This window comes from Lissotriton vulgaris, chromosome 4_1 (assembly GCF_964263255.1).
Source record: "Lissotriton vulgaris chromosome 4_1, aLisVul1.2, whole genome shotgun sequence".
NCBI classification, from domain to species: Eukaryota; Metazoa; Chordata; class Amphibia; order Caudata; family Salamandridae; genus Lissotriton; species Lissotriton vulgaris.
In genome coordinates, this window is record NC_141691.1 from 3,738,584 (window position 1) to 3,755,661 (window position 17,078).

The 17,078-nt window shown below is 45.3% G+C and overlaps 1 protein-coding gene across 1 annotated transcript in view; it reads left to right on the forward strand.

Moving 5' to 3' along the window:
• LOC147718188 (extracellular calcium-sensing receptor-like) overlaps positions 1–17,078 on the forward strand; it is a 164,014-nt gene that overhangs the window by 119,866 nt on the left and 27,070 nt on the right. The window contains exon 4 of the mRNA XM_086966632.1: positions 8,653–8,776. Within this exon, the coding sequence (XP_086822758.1) occupies positions 8,653–8,776 (124 nt within the window). The remainder of the gene's footprint in view (positions 1–8,652; positions 8,777–17,078) is intronic.

Below are 17,078 nucleotides of genomic sequence, written 5' to 3' on the forward strand. Positions count from 1 at the left end.
AGGAAGACTCCGGAACGTCATTTGACGTCCATTCCATGTGAAACTGAATTGTTCCTGACATTCGGGGGCAATCGGAATTGAAAAGAACGCATTAGCAATATCAATGGAAGCATACCACGTACCTGGATGCTTTTGAATTCTCTGAATCAGTGTAACAATGTCAGGCACTGCAACAGTCAATTTAGGTGTGTGTTTATTCAATTCTCGATAATCAACAGTCATGCGCCAAGAGTTGTCACTTTTGCGCACGGGCCAAACAGGATTATTCCAAGCAGATGTGACCGGAGTAATGACTCCCGCGTCAACCAAATCCTGAATCGTAATGGTAATTTCTTCATGACCACCTGGAATGCGATATTGCTTCTGAGAAATCACTTTCGTTGCTAAAGGGATCTTAATAGGTGGCATGCGTAAACGACCAACCCGTACGGGTCTGGTCGAAATGTACTGTCGTGTACCAAATTGATAGTATCCATCATCCAGATGCAAAGTCATACCTTTCAAAATGTCAATTCCAATAATGTATTCCAAAAGTGGCACAACCAACACAGAGTATTCTCTACGAGGAATTCTACCAATTTTAATTTCGAGTGCAGTTTGAACAGCGGGTGTCTCTTTACCACCCAGACCGGTAATTGTAAAAGACTGTCCATTAAATTTTCTCGACTTACCATGAATTAAAGTGGCCTCCGCCCCAGTATCAACCAACGCTCGGGCCCTTTGGATATTACGATGTTTCCAAAAAATCTCAATATCTACATAGGGTCTGTAATCTCTGTGGGCCCACTTGCGTACCGGAGCTTGACCTATTTCCTAGTCATTTTTCCTGCGTTCCGTCAACCAAGACAGATCAGGGTAAATGTTCTCAGTTTTCTTTGGTATCAGGATTTCTTGTTCATATCCGTCTCCAGTACGAAACGGATTAGTGTCAGGTTCAAAAAGTTGTGAGTTACGGTCAGGGAGTCTATTACGATCCTCCCTCTTTCTTATGTCAGGGGAGTAACTCCTTGCATCTCGTCGTCTGCTAGAAACACGATCATCTCTACCCCTTTCACGATCATCCTCTCTCCCCCTCCCATCATTACGACGGGGGGATCCATCACGTTCATAGCGCCGATCATCACGGCGATCAGAATTCACACGTCGCCTCTCATCACCACTGTCATCCGAACCACGATCATACTCATTCTTTCGCACACGACGGGCACCCTCCTTTCGATCCAAACCACGCTTACGAAACATGTCCCATAAGCGATTATTAGGCTCGCCATCAATATCTTCCCTTTTGACACCATCAGCAATGAGAGCAAGAAACATGTCACGTCTAGAGAACTTATAGTCCCCACCAGTACGACCCTCAGGTCGAGATTGTCTCTCAGGTTTAAACCATTCACCCAGCTCACCAAGCTGACGAACAGACTCAAGCACAACAGACAAAGGATTGCCAGTCTGGTTAATCAATAATGTCATCATGACCTGCTTGTAAGCAACAGGAGAAGAACGGATAATGCGGTTACGCACAGAAGATGTTAGAAGACCATCCAATAACTTGTCAGCAGTACTAAGGAAGATACACGTTTTCATGACTTCCTCCTTTAAACGTTGCGACGCATCGCGCAGAGTGTACCACGGTTTTTCATCAGTAGGCCAGTCAGATTCAGTTGGATATTTATGATTACAGCCGTCAGACGCAAGCTGGAGCAAAGAAATTTGACCAACACCATTATAATTCCGAAAATGGTCCTGAATAGTAGAATCAGAACTCAAAGAGCAAAATCGTAAGCAATCAACAGCATCGAGCATAATACCGGCAGCGCCAAGCTCATAAAGACGCACCATCCAGGTAAGCAAGGCCTCACCAGGCCGTTGTCTAAATCGTTGCAGAATGTCACTGACCTCCTGCTGAGTAAAATCTTCAATACAATCAAGAGCTATACCACCCGGATTACCAGGGGCCTGTTGTAATTTTCGTCGAAAAATCGGGTGAGCAGAGACTGCGGGAAGAGCTTCCGAGGAAGCCCGCATCTTAGATTTAACAGCACAATCAGGGCAAGCTACGTCATCCGCACGGGAAGAACGAGCACGGTCACAATCGGTAGTCAAATCAATGCATGAAGCAGATTTACAATCACGTCCGGAGCGAGAAGACTCGCGCTTATCACCCTCCTCTGCCGAGGAGTCAGAAGTATGAGAATCCCAGATATTACCATCCCACTCGTCGGGGTTCCAATCCATTCCAGCTTTCGCTACAACCATACGCACTTTGCGGGAAGACACACGTCCACGACGATGTTTATATTTATATCGTGCAATACGGACCGCAGCTCTTTCGGCAATGGTCTGATATGTTTCAAGTTTGTCGGCAAGCAATTTATTTTGACAACGCAACAAAGTATGCGCGTTTTGCAACTCAACACACTGTCCTTCCGAATCTTTAAACTGTTTCTGTAATTGAACAAACCTCTCATGCAATATTCTGTATGCATTAAGAACAATCCACCCTCTGCGTCCTAAAATAGGAAGCTCATCACCCTTCACTACTGGCGCTTTCTGTAGGCATGACACCACATCGGCAGGCTCCGCCTGCTCCAAGCATGAAGACCAATTTTCACTCAAACCAGTAGAATCAGCCCACTCACGGGCCAAGGCCTCGTAAGGCGTAGACTCCCAGCCGGGAATCTGGATCGGTAATTTAAAAACCGACGATGATTTTTTCGCAAACATAATTACACGCAAAAATGATATACACAATTATAAACAAAATTTTATACGTACAAGCCGAGCGCAAACCAACAAGATTAAAACAACACAATGCACACAGGCTTCGTAAACAGTTCGTGACGCCAGATGTAATTGCTGGATTTTCTGTTTAGATGGGATCAGCCCCCAGGGGCCCCTGTGACCCAGCCAAAACGTACTCACCTTCCCTCCTCAGATCGAATTCACAATGAGTAGATATACAGGTAAATATACAGATCGCACCTAAGGATGGGGAATGACAATATATATATGTACGGATTTTCTACAATATCTTATTCACATTAGTTGGTCTCGCGGCCACCCCGACCCAGACCGTTCTACCCTAGGGCAGATCTGACACACAATCCGGTGTGTCTACACATGGGCCTGCAGAACCCAATGCTCCCTTTTCCAAACTGTTCGCAATCCTGCGAAAACTACACGTTAGTTCAACCCCCTAACGTTCTCACTTACTCAAGCCACAATCCGGTGGGTATTGGCACTGGTCTCCCACCCAGTGTTGTCACTAACGCCGCATATCAACGACGACCACATTCCTATGAACCATTATTTGGGGTATTATCTCAGTGGTCTACCTGGAATAAAACTACAATAATAACTTTGAATAGGGTTCCAGATTGTATAGTGTACTCCCTGCTTTTGACATCGAAGGTCCACCCACTCCCTCCTTATTCAATCACAATTTACCTGATCGGGATTTCTCATCCGTTCACCTAAACAGTTCCTGACTAGAAGTATGGTTTACCAAGATTGAACATAAGCACCAGGTACACGATAATTCTATATGAATTAGGGTATTTATTAACAATAGACATAAATCACATTACTATGCAGCATAACATTTGCAAGAAAAAAGGTAAAGATTAGAGTGCACATCCTAAATAAGTTGGGCGGGTATCACCTGGTTAGTGGGAAGTCTGGACTCGGCAGTCATCTAGGTTCCCTTCTGGTCTCTGTGTCCTGGCTCGCCTTGCAGTCACCCTCAGCCGTCACAAGTACACGTCTGCACCGCTAGGCTCAACCTCGTCTGCTTCCCCTCAGGACCTCGGAACCTTGCTGATTATTAGCTACCGTCTCTCTCTCTCTCTGTATCAGTGCGCTCCGCGCTACTTCTCGTTCAGTCTTTCTCAGAGAGTTTCGGTCCTAAATCTTTCTCCGACTTCAAAGATGGCGATTTGTCCACCATGAAAATGAATAATGGCAGAGATGCTAACGGCTAGATGCCGCCTACGGACTAACTGACAAAACTGACTAACACCTTCGCTAATATCAAAGCCCGTTCCTTCATGGAAATTCACGGCCAGTAACCTGCCGCCCACCAAATTCTTGTACCTCCCCGTACCAAGGACACTTTCCCAGCTGGCCAGCCTGAAGTTGTGTCTTCGGAGTGGAGAAAAATACATTCCTTCGATAAGGGTCAGCCTGAACCGGTTCTCTCCAAGCGAACAACAGCTTGAAACTAAAACATTACTCTTCACCTAGAAAGCCTTCTCGAGCTACCGGGCAGAAAGCAAAATGGAGTCTGTCTCGTTTAAGGCCTACGGAGCCCATAATATGCATAGCTCCATGAAAAACAGCTCAGCATGTTAGCAAATGAGTGAATCATGACTAATACTTATATATCTATCCCCTAACTTAAATTCATAAGCCTTACTCTAAGGGAAATAATACGAAAATACCCTTATATATGTAAGACAGGGCCCCTGTCTATCGGCCTAATCCCTATGCTATGGGGGTGATAGGCTGGAGTCACTCTCCATCATTCTCCTTCTCCAAAGAGCTAGCAAAAAGACAGCCATAACACCACCCTGGAGGTAGATTTTGGAGCAGTTAACACTGGAATACTGGCGATGTCTGCAGTTTGCACCAGCTTGTGAATGGAGTGTTAAATCTACCTCCACTTTTAATGCGTTAAGATGGGGACGAATCAGAGATAAGTCCTTGCGAATAAACCCCTTGGTGACTTTAGCTAGACCTCTGTAGTCCACACAAAATCATATCAGGTTTACCCCCCTTGGGTCTGGCTTGATGTTAGACTTGGCATCTTTTGACGTGTTTTCCCTGACTTTTTGCTTTCTGACCTCCCGGTTTTGACTCTGTTTTTGATGGTGTAATGACTCTGCGCACTTTCCTCACTGCTGTCCAGTGGTAAAGTGCAAGTGCTCCTGTAAAAAATGTGTTATGGATTGGTGTTTCCATCATTGGTTTATTTGATTTATGTGTTAATCCCCAGTAAAGTGCACTGCGTGTGCCAGGGCCTATAAATCGAAAGCTGTTGGTGGCCTCCCATGTGAACAGCCCGTAAAGTGTAACTCTGGCCTGCCATCGCAGTGCCTGTGCGCAGCCTGGGGCTGCCGTGCTGACTTGGCGAGTGCACACACTCACAAGTCCCTAAACCTTCTCTTTTCTACACGTAAGTCTCCCCTAAGGTAGGCCCAAGGTACCCCCATGGGCAGGGTCCATTGTACGTACAAGGTAGGACATGTCCTGGTGTGTGTGGCATGTCCTGATAGTGAATTACAGCCTACTTAGTTTCTCACTATTGCAAGGCTACCTGTTCTCCATAGGGCAGAATGGGCAGTTCGGTCATTACATCCTATGATCTTAACTGACTCGTTGAACGTGGTAGAAATTCGAAGTTGGTATGCCTGAACTCAGAATGATGAAGTACATTTCTTAGTGAAGTGTGTTTTAACATTCTGTGTTTGAAAATACCGCTTTTAGAAAGGAGGTATTTTCTCACCTAACCACCCAGCCTGCCTCTGCTAGCAGGTGTATTGTCTGTCTGGTTTGTGAGTGACAGGGGCTGGGGGAAACAGGGTGATTCAGCTGGGCTGAATAGGCACATCTACACCTAGATGGGTGGGAGGAGTAGCGCTTAGGTCTGAATAGGGCCGAGCTCACCTTCCACAATTCTGGCTCCACCTCCTATGGTGCGTCTCAAGACCCTGGCCCACACTGACAAAGAAAGAAGGTGCACCCTGGCAGAATGCACCCAAAACTGGTTTGAACTATTTCCAGGCCCCTCTGCCTTCAGTGGACAAAGGATTTGCTTGTATAAATATTGGGGCCCAGACTTCAAGACTTTGGAATTCGCTTGAATCAAGGAACCTGCCAAGAAGAAGAGATGATAGAGCTTCCAGGAGGAGTACTGCCCCTTTGCTGAGTTGTTGCTTTTTTTCGGTTTGCCTGCAGTTGATGCTTCTGCCTTGGCAGGGAAAGGACTGGACTGAACTTTCTCTACTTGTGCTGAGTATATCCAAGGGCTTGAGGTAGAGCTTGCCCCCTGTTCATGAAGTCTAAGGAACATCAAAGACTTCAAGCCAGACGCCATCCACGATGCCGCTGCCGACACCGTGTCCTGAAGGCAACGCAGAGAGCATGCCACAACGCTGCAACACGACCATGGTCTCACCAACGACGCCTGCTGACGCCGCCACTGAGCCGCTGCTCGCACTACGACCTGTGGGCACTGCACTCCGCAATGCCTTGCTTCATGACGACACCTTGGTACACCCGACGACGACGCTCCACGCCGGACTCTACGTCGGACTCTACACTGCTGCTTGCACCGTGGTTCAAGGGCACCGCTCATACAGCTATCGACGCACCACCCTCATTCCGCACCGCAGCCATTGCCTGCAGACACCGGTATCATCAACTCCAGTTGTCATCCAGCCTCAGTGCTTTAGCGACGCCGCTGCTGCACAGTGACCTGCCAGCACCATGACAAGCACTGCCTTCATCTCACACCAAGACCCTGGTCTCAACGACGACACCATCTGACGCCGCCACCGAGCCGCTGCTTGCACCGTGACCTGAGGGCACCACACTCCGCACCACTGCACTTTGCACCACAACACTCAACGCCTGCCAACGCCAGCACTCCTAATTCTATCAGAGAGTAGAACGACCTGCAATGGGCATGACAACAAGAGGTTATTGATGACCTGCATCGCTGAAAGGCACTGTTGGCAGGTCTTCCCGACACCGCAGCTGACGCCGCGGCCAGCCAGAACTGTTTAGACTTGCTTGTTCACGACACTGTGATAGCCCAGATGGAGCTATTGACATCAAAGAACTGTGTTTTCAAGACATCTTGCGATGCAGCTACTTTAAAACTACTGTACTGTGGATTCTAATCGTAATTGGTCTTGCTTGAGTTTATAAAAATATTGGATATTTTTCTAAACTCGTGTGGTGTCCGTTTGTAATGCTTACAATGTTACTGTTGGTTATGTGCAAATGCTTTACACACTCCTTCTAAGATAAGCTTGACTGCTCGTGTCAAGCTACCAAGGGGGTGAGCAGGGGTTATTTTGGGAGGGTAACTCCCTTATCCTAACTAGAGTGGTCCAAACCTCAGCCAACCTGAAATCCCATTTCTAAAACTTAGTTTCCAGAATCATTGGACCTGCCAATGCTCTACTAATAGCTCTAACACCCCTAACTCTAGCATCTTAGTAACCGCAGACTTAATGCCAGATTTGACTTGATCTGAGAATCTTTAAATCTTACTTTTGATGGGCAAGCTGTCAGCTGTGTCCACATCATGATTATACCAAGTTGTCAGACTTGGGGTCTTGAAAACAGACAAGCAAACATGCCACAGTCAGATAAAAGTATATCAAAGTACGTGGTTAAGTCCATGATACTTACAGCAGTTAATATTAGAGGGGAATGCAAAAAGTGTAATTTTGAAAGCATTTATACTATTACATCAGAAAATCACACCACTTCACGTCTGTTAAAGCTAGGTGTGTTACGAATCAGTGTCGTTTAAAAAAGTGGGATGTGTTTCTAAAAAGTTTGGGAAGCACTGCTCCAGAGACATTCCCAAGGGCCAAACTGCCATGACCAAAAGTAATTACGGTCTTAAAAAAAAGTCCCAGACATGCCCAAGTATATGGTACAGGCTTTGCCACCAAATCACTCTTGCCTTACCTACTTGCAAAGGGTAGAGTGGTCAAAAAAATGCCAGAGCTGTGGTGTACCACATCTCCCTTTCTGCATTTCCCAAGTGCAGATGGATGCTTTGTGCAACTCAACACACTTGTTTTACCAACATGCAGGGCAGGGTTTCATGGCTTACCTGCGCTCCACGTCCCACACTCTCCCAGCACTCATAATTGCACATTGTGAACTCAGTGCTGCCAGCTCCCCAGAGTGATCCTAATACTACGGTAACAATGTGTCATCTGAGCCCTGGGAGAGCTGTGAACCACTGACAGCCCACACTGTTCAAACTGCTGAGATCCCTCTGTGTGATCCAATTGCTGGGAGAATTTTGACCTGAGTGTTCAGAGAGACAGGAGCCCTACTTAGAACCAGTGTATCACTGCAACAAAATGTGAAGAGCTGCCATAGAGGTGAGTATGGGAAGATAGGATAAGAACTACCAACCATCTCACTTCTCTATCAAAATGCAGTTAATAGGTGACACTCAGTCAGATATTGCTGCACATGCCGGAACCTGGGGGCAATTACAGGCCATCAAACCTTTTTTGATTAGATAATGGTTTACTGATACAAATTGCACAGCTTCCTCGCTCAGATGTGAGCCTTCTATGAATGTCATTTATTTAACCTACCCAAAATGCAAACAACATTTCATTCATTGGGGTCCATTTGCATTTCTGTGCCATAGTATTTGTATAGATCCTAAATCCCATATGTGACACTAGGCTGTGAATAAGTGTATGTATTTGTGAGTGTGTAGGCACCTGTGTGAATGTGTGTATCTGGGTATATGTGTGTGTGTCTGTGAGTGTATGTGTGTAAAGTGTCTTTTTCTCATGAGTGTGTGCATGTGTTTGTTTTTTATGTTTCTTTACTCTCCCTGTTTCTGAGTTAGTGTTTATTTCTATGACTTTTCCTCTGCTTTGCCACCAGGTTCCCAGCTCCTTCTGCAGTGAGAGCTGCCCTCCTGGGTTCAGACAGGCTGCGAGGAAAGGGCAGCCCAACTGCTGCTTCGACTGTGTCCCCTGTCCTTCTGGAGAGATTTCTAATAAGACAGGTGAGCATAAGGTCTTACTAGTATTATATGTAATCTATCACACCTTTTGGCCAGCATTGACATGCTGATGAGCTGATAACATGGTGGCATAACGCTGAGCCCATGCAAGCAACAGAGGGCCCCCTGCCTTGTCTAGGCTTGGAACTGTAAACTCAGCAGAAGTAGAACGACAGCTCTGGAAGCATCAGATGAACTGGACTGGAGATGCTACTTGTCCTCTTCACACATAATACTTGTCGGTAAGCAGCTCCATTTCATGGACTCACGAATAAGAAGACGCCGTCCCTTTCTTTCTCCCTTCCCAGGGTTTCACTTACTGCTATGATTACTATTTTATCCGACCCTTGAGTTTTATACAGTTCTCCTCTGATTGCCCGGTCGTCTCCCACTCTATAACTCAACAGACGGATATAAAACCTGAAATACCAGAGTGCTACTCACTGGCTCCGCAGAATGATCATACATCAAAATGTAATGTTAGTGAAGATGCACTGCTTGGAGCGTCAGAAAGAGCAATGAGATCAAGCTCCCATGGGAAGAATGTTAGAAGTCTGTCAGAGTGGGGAATGTACAGACATTGTGCTCGGGTGTCATGGGGCTCAGTGCAAGCAAGGAAAATGCTGCCCACTTCCAACTCTTGAGTAAGTAATGAAACACAGCATTATTCAGGGGGTCAATGTGCTCCTCAGGCCTCTGGCCCCATTGCAGTCGCAGCTGCTCCACCACTGGTAGTTACACCCCTGGAGATAACATGGAGGATTCAGGTCACATTTATTTATTAATGGTTTGTTTGTAAACCAGATTATCACTTATGTAAGAGTCTCTCAGTGCGAAAGGTTGTATAGTACTTGCTGCTGCTGCAGAACATTTGTTCAGGCCTCATAGGGCCTACAGAGAGGTTGCGTTTGGTGTGAATATACTGTGCCAGAGGGTATTGCAGGGAGGGTCCTAGCACCTCCAAGGATCTTCCTCCCTCGCTGTCAGATTTGAATTTTACGACATGGGGAGGACAATAAAAGAAAATTGATAGCAATGGAAATAAGGTGCTCCATCTATCACTGGGAAACACATTTGTAAGAAATGTATAAAAGAAAATATGGGACATGGCCATGAGCACAAAGGAGAAGTTCACACTTAAGTGTTGTTCTGGCTTGGCCAGCGCAAAAGAGTGTTTTTTCCTGTGACTCCACAGTGAATACCGAGGGGCTCAGGAGGGTCCTGCAATGATTGAGATTGTGAGAGCTGCCATGTGGATCGAGCAGGCACTCCACAAATAGCAGTTGTTAGACTTGGCACCATTGGTGTGGGTCTCCCTTGCAATTTTCTGCTGTTGTCGCCTGTGTTTTTGCTGGTCTAGATGCCTTGGGCACTTTGCCACTGCTGTTCAGTGCCAAAGGACAAGTGCTCCCTATTGTAAATTGCTCTATGGATTACTGATTCCATGATTGGGTATTTGATTTACTTTTCAAACAATAGTACAGTGCACCATGTGTGTCCAGGGCCTGTAAATCAAATGTTGCTGGTGGGCTTGCAGCACTGATTGTTCCACCCACAGAAGCAGCTTGTAAAGTGTGGGACAGTTCTGCAATTATAGAGCCTGTGTGCAGTCTGAGACTGCCATGTCGACTTTGCCAGTGCACACACTTGCAGTCCCCAAACCTTCCCGTTTGTGCATATTAGTCTCCCCTAAGGTAGGCCCAAGATACCCCGTTGGGCAGGGTTTATTGTATGTGAAAGGTAGGACATACCCCAATGTGTGTGGCATGTCCTGATAGTGCAATAATACCAATTTTGGTTTTCACTATTGCAAGGCTATCTGTTCTCATAGGCTAGAATGGGCAGTTTGCTTATAACATCTTATAAACATAACTGACCCAGGGAATAAGATCGGAAAATAAAGTTTAGCATGCCTGCATTCAGAATGTTAAAGTGCATCTTTTAGTGTGAGTGATTTTTACATTCTGTGTTTGAAAATACCACGTTAAGAAAGTAGGTATTTTCTTGCCTAACCATCCAGTGTGCTGTAATCGAATCTAGGCCCCTAGTGTTATTTTCCCGATTCATGCCCTCATATAGGTATACTTTATCATATCCTTATATAGGCATAGAAATCACTACCCTATTTGGTCTAAGCCACACAGCCCAAATACGGCATGGCTACTTCCACTAGGTTTCGAGAATTAACAACTATTTCTTGGAAAAACCCGCCTTCAACAGCTAGGGATTTTCCCCTGCTTGAATATAAAGTTCTCCAAGAACTCCTGGCGTTTTCCAAGGATTTAGCCTTTGAGTGACGATATTAAGTCCAAATATGCGTCAAACTCGGCACCTTCAAAGTATAAATATGCCCAGGTTTGCCCAGTCAGACACATGGTGGTTTGGAGCAGATCGACTATCTACTTACCCTACGCCCTGCAGCAGCAAGTGCTGAAGGAAGCCGACCCTCCAGCTGACACACTGAGAGAGATGCTGTCTTTTCACTTGCCGAGAAATCCAGCTCCAGTGTTTCCTGCTTACCCTTGCGGGTATCTGGGAAATCGAGTTCTGAGAGAGAGCTACAAGACCTCCTTCATTCTAAAACCAAGGTATGGAGCTGATTAGACCTCTTAGAGAATTCTTGGAATAGGTTTCTGGCAGAGAACTACTAAACTTAGACTACTCCTCACTTACTTCTTCCCTCGTACTAGACTTAGGTTAGGTACACACGGGTCGGAGTATTTTAGAAGCACCAGTTGAGTACTTTTAGTCATTATTTATTACTGTATGTATTTTATACATTTTATGCACTTTTATGGCTTAGAAACCATATCATGCTTTTAAAGTACTACTTTATAATACTGTGTGTATTATATGCCTTGTACTTTATAACCAGTATTACGATTGTAGCAGTTCATTTCCAATGCTTGAGAAAGAAGACTGTTCAATAAATACTTTTATTGAAAACGCCCGTCTCACTATTTCTCTGCACCTCTGGTGAAACGAAGCATGCACGATTGACTGAGTAAAATAGTTATCTATTTTTTCCGCGACTCTAGAGATTTGATTTCTAATTCTTGGGAAACAAAGTTGTCATGTTTATACGGTTGTCAGAAACTAATCCCTTCTTGTTTATTCGAGAAAGTTTCTAGTGACCTCTGAGCTAGCTGGCACTCACTATTAAGTTTGATATATTTGGTAGAGACCTATTAGACCTCAGTCCTACGTCTAATCTACAGTATATATTATTCCAATGCGCAGAGCCTATTGGGAATATAGGAACTACACTACAAGTGTGTCTCTTCTAGGTTTGTGCATTGCATATCTGGCTTGTGAGTGACAGGGCTGGGAGAGGGCAGCAGCTCGGCAGTCTGAGTCAGGGCTGGGCTGAATGGACTTGGGTTGAATTTAGAGTAGGGGGAGAAGATTTTATTCCACCTGCCTGGGCCATGTCTGCTTTCCTTAATGGTGTCACCACCTCCTGACAGGAAATGCACCAGCGAGGACAGAATAGGTTTTGACTGGGTACAGACACTCTCTGCCTTCAGAGAACAAAGGATTTGTGTGTATAAAAAGGGGGACTGATACCCCAGAACTATAGATCACTTCTGGGAATCAAGAGGAACCTTTGCCGAGGAGATGAGTCAGAGAAGCTGAGGGGGAATAATGCCCCTGTGCTGTTTGCTGCCAAGGAAAGGAGAAAAAGGTCTTTGCTGTTTGCTTTGTCACCTGCTTGAAGAAAAGATCTCCAAGGACTTGAAACTGAGCTTGCCTCCTGTTCTGAAGTCTCAGGAACAGAAAGACTTCACCACCAGCTCCCCTGCATTTTCTTGCTGGCAATTCTAACCTGCAAAGAGGTGCCTGCTGTTGTTTAGGACCTCTAAAGACTGGTTGTCACTGGAGCTGGAAGATCGACGCAACAAGGAAGAAGCGTTTGGCATCTGCACCGATTTCCGACGCATTGCCGAGTCACAGAGAAGACGCGTGCCGCATCCGCACCTGGTCCCGATGCATCGCTGAGCTACGGAGAAGAAGCGCGCGGCTTCCACACCGGGTCCGACGCTTCGCAGAGAAAACCATTGTAGCACCTGCCATGTGGCTGCAAATGTTCACACATCGTCCAGATCCTCGCATCGCATCAAGCCATAATTTTTTCGCATTGCACCTGATTGTTGCCACGCATCAAGTTGCTATCTTGTCGCATTTTAACCGGAACAGTAAGAAGCAGATGCATCGCCTCCTCTCCCGTAAGGAACATATGCATTTCATCCCCTGCGCTGCTGGAAGGAACAGACACATCACCTCCCCCGAAGCAGGGAGCAGACACATCACCTTCCCTGCGACCCTTTTGTTTGCTTTGGTTGACACATCTAAGGTACTTTGTGGGAAAAGTGTTGCGTTTACAACTTGCATTGAACTGAACTATTTCTAGCATTGACTAGCCTTCTTTTGGATACTGTATTGTGGATTTTTGCCATTTGGTCTAGTTTAGATAAAGAATACTTATTTTTCTAAACTGGTGTGGTGTCCATTTGTAGTGTTTTCACTGTATTAATGTATGTGTTCACAAATGCTTTATACACTGCCTCTGAGATAAGCCTGTCTGCACATGCCAAGCTACTAAGGGCTGAGCAAGGGTTATTTTAGGAGTGTATCCCCCTTATCCTGACTAGAAGCAAGGGTCCCTATTTGGACAAAGGTGCAAACCATTGCCAACTAGAGACCCTCATTTCTAACAGCGGCCATATGCAGAGTGGGTAGAGGAGCAAAGAGGCCATGGTCAAACAAGGGTGTAGGCTGCCCTGCTGCTACAAGCTCTGGTTTTGGTGACAACAGACCTGTGAAGCAATTAGAAATGATCAAGCAAGTACCCACTGGTCTCCTCTCTTTCCCCTGTCTTTACACAATGAAGATGAGAACAAAGGAAAAAGGCTGCATGCCAAGATGGCTGCTACCGCACAGAGCAATATGCGGCCAAGCTGTGATGAGCATCTGAATCAAATACCAAGGGGCCCAGCAGTAGTGTGAGATATCAAAAATGGGCACTCTCACTGCCTGGACAGCTGGTGGCCCTCACACATGAACAGAATTGCCTCCAGGCACAAAGAGGTAGAGGAGGGTTGCCTCATCGAGAGGTATTGTAGCACTGCTTACTACCACACAATAATGTGTGGTAGCCCAATGCTCTCTATGGAGGTAATAATAGAAAATGATTTTCTCAAGAAAAGACACTCCATTTGTGATAAGTTTAGTTGCGATAAGTAGTAATAGGTTGAGTGGAAGCATTTCTCGGTAGGGTGATCACTTGTGATGCATTGGTTGATTAAAAGAAAGAGTAAGCACACATGGAGGTGCCCCTCGGAAGACATATGAGCGGCCAGCGACTTAAGCAGATACTGACTGAACAGTGGCTGGGCTTACAGGGAAGCCAAACTGATGCAAGCAAAGAATGCATAGTACTCATTGGTCCATGGGCACGGAATTCCAGCCACAGAGTAGGAAGCAATGTCCCTTATTTTATGGCAATATTAAGACCATGCATTAGACACACACCAAGTGGCCCTCTAGACAGAGATGAATGGTGAGACCTAAGGTAAGGAAACACCCACGTTGGCTACAAAGACACAAAGGTGCAGCAAATTAATGAAGCTTTGACAGATAGAGCCCTGAAGTCCAGGGAATCTGTACTGAAAGGATACAATTGCAAATTTGAGGTCATGTTACAAGCAATCCTTGATGCCAAAGCATAATTGGAGCCTGAGCTTGATGCATAACTGCTGAAAGGGACACAATCAATAAATCTGCTCTGTCGAAACTTCGATCTATGGTATGTGACGTACATAGATACATGAAAAGTCTCATTGGGTAAGTTGAGACATTGAGAAATGGAGTAGAGGTTACTGAGGCCCGTTGTGGTACAATAATGTGTATCTTGTGGGCTTCCCAGAAGCTGTAGAAGGCTGAGATGCAGATGAGTATTTAGAGAACTTAGACACACAAAATATTGGTAACAGTACACCACCTCTGCATTTTACCAGGCAGGCATCCATTTCTTGCAGCCCACAGAGACCTATAATTGCAGGTTCCTGAATTATTATGATTGCAACCAAAGATTATAGGCAGCCTGATAACATTACCCGTATTTGATTGATAATGCTTCAATAGATATATTTTCAGATTGCACATCATAGGGCTGTGGCAACAGAGCGCCTGGCTGGTTATTAAGCAATGACAGCAGAATATTCACTTTGGCCTGTTATAACAGGCGAGGTTACAAACTAAAGTTAAAATATACAAACCTGCGAGGAGACCTGGACCTGGCTTGAGAACATAAGAGTCACTCACATGGATCGGGTGAAGGAGCGCATAGGCAAGAATTGGCAAAGACAAGGGGTAGGCAGAGAGAGATCAAAAGTCTGATGAACATTAGAACAAACTGCAGCAGAAAGGGTGAAACTTGTTGAGGATGTGAAGGTCTGAAGAGATCAAAGCTCATTGGATTCAGGTTCTGAGCCTGGAGACATAGTTGCAGAAGACAACAGGGATGGTCAGGGTGAACTCAAAGCTTGTAGCCTGGGCCTGGACTTGACACCCAGGACTGCTGCACTTCTCTCATAAAAGGGTTTGATTGGAAAGGTGGAATGTAACAGAGAATCACAGGCAAAGTGGAGGCTTGTTCTGTCAACCTAGGAATGGGTCCGAATGGTGCTGCACATAATGAGAGTGGCATGCCTACTTGATCAATGGATTGCAGAACAATTGTTGAATGGATGGCGAGTCAACCTGGAATGTGCATGCTGTATATATAGTTGTTCCTGAGGAACACACCCTAACTCAATGTCCAGAAGGAAAGATTGCATGATGGGTTGGCAGAGCAGTTCAACAAACTACAGCCGGGGGAATTGAAATAGCAACTTAAGGCATTATTTGGAAACTTGTTATGCTAATATTTGAAGTTTTGGTAAATATATGATGGAAGTAGCCACTAATACAATAATCAGAATCAATGCTGTTGGCTCAGGCTGGTGACTTGGTATAAGGGTAACCAACAGATAACTACTTTAGGAGCAGATCCAGGGGTAATGGTTCATTGAGGCAAAATAGATGGCATATTTAGGAGGAAATATTTGTCTCATGTGGAATGTCAGAGGGATGTATGCAAAGAAATTTAAAGGGTAGGGAAACATTGGGGGATCCACACAAGCCATACCTCCCTGGACTCCCCAGTGTGTCCATTTTTCAGAAATGTGTGGGTTTGGTAGGTTTCCCTAGATGGCCGCTGAGTCTGGTGCCAAAAACCCAGGTGACCCCCTTGAAAAACCAAGACATTTTTTGATAGGTAATTTTGAATTATGGCTATAAATGTATTTTAATACAAAAATAGTGCTTAGAATTCGCTGTGCTATAACCTTAGTCCTCATGATTGTGGCCCCTCACAGTTACAGGCCATTGGCCCACTCACACAAGTGAGGTATCATTTTAGTCTGGAGAACAAGGGGAATTCTGGGTGGTAGGACATTTGTACTGACATGGTGATCCCACCCAAAAATGTGTGGAAATAGTGATTTCTTTAGCAAAATTTGAGGTTTGCAGGGGATTCTGCATAGGGAAATGTTGGGATATCCACACAAGCAATACCTCCCTGGACTCCCCAGGGTATTGTTTCCAGAAATTTGTGGGTTTGGTAGCTTTCCCTAGATGGCCGCCAAGCCCAGGGCCAAAAACCCAGGTGCCCCCCCCTTGCAAAGCCAGGTTGTTTTGTGATAGGTTGTTTTGATAGGTTGTTTTGATGTCTCCACAATATGTTTTGGGCCCAAGCCTGTCATGGGTACTTGGCCCACCCACACAAGTGAGGTATCATATTTTTCGGGAGACCTGAGGAACGCTGGTTGGTAGGAAATTTGTGGCTGCCCAGTGATCCAACATTTTTCTCACTCAGAAATTTGTGAAAAATTTGATTTGTTCAGCTAAATGTGAGGGTATTCTGGGTAGGAAAACAATGGGGGATCCAAGCAAGCCAGACCTTCCTGGACTCCCGTGAGTGTCTATTTTTTTTTATGTTCTTTATTAATTTTAGTAACCAAGCAAATACAGCATATAAAGAAATACAAATGCATTATGACAAGTATCCCACCCGTTCCGACCCCAAAGTTTCTTCAAACCCCCCCACCCTGGCTGGTCCTTGAACGAGAGAATGAAAAAGAAAGAAAGGAATACATTCTTCCAGTGGCATGAAAAAGACAGCAAAAATGAAAGAAGATAAAACATTTGGGCCATAAACAATAAAGCACAAGCGCAGATGCTTTATCATCTATTCCAGACATCT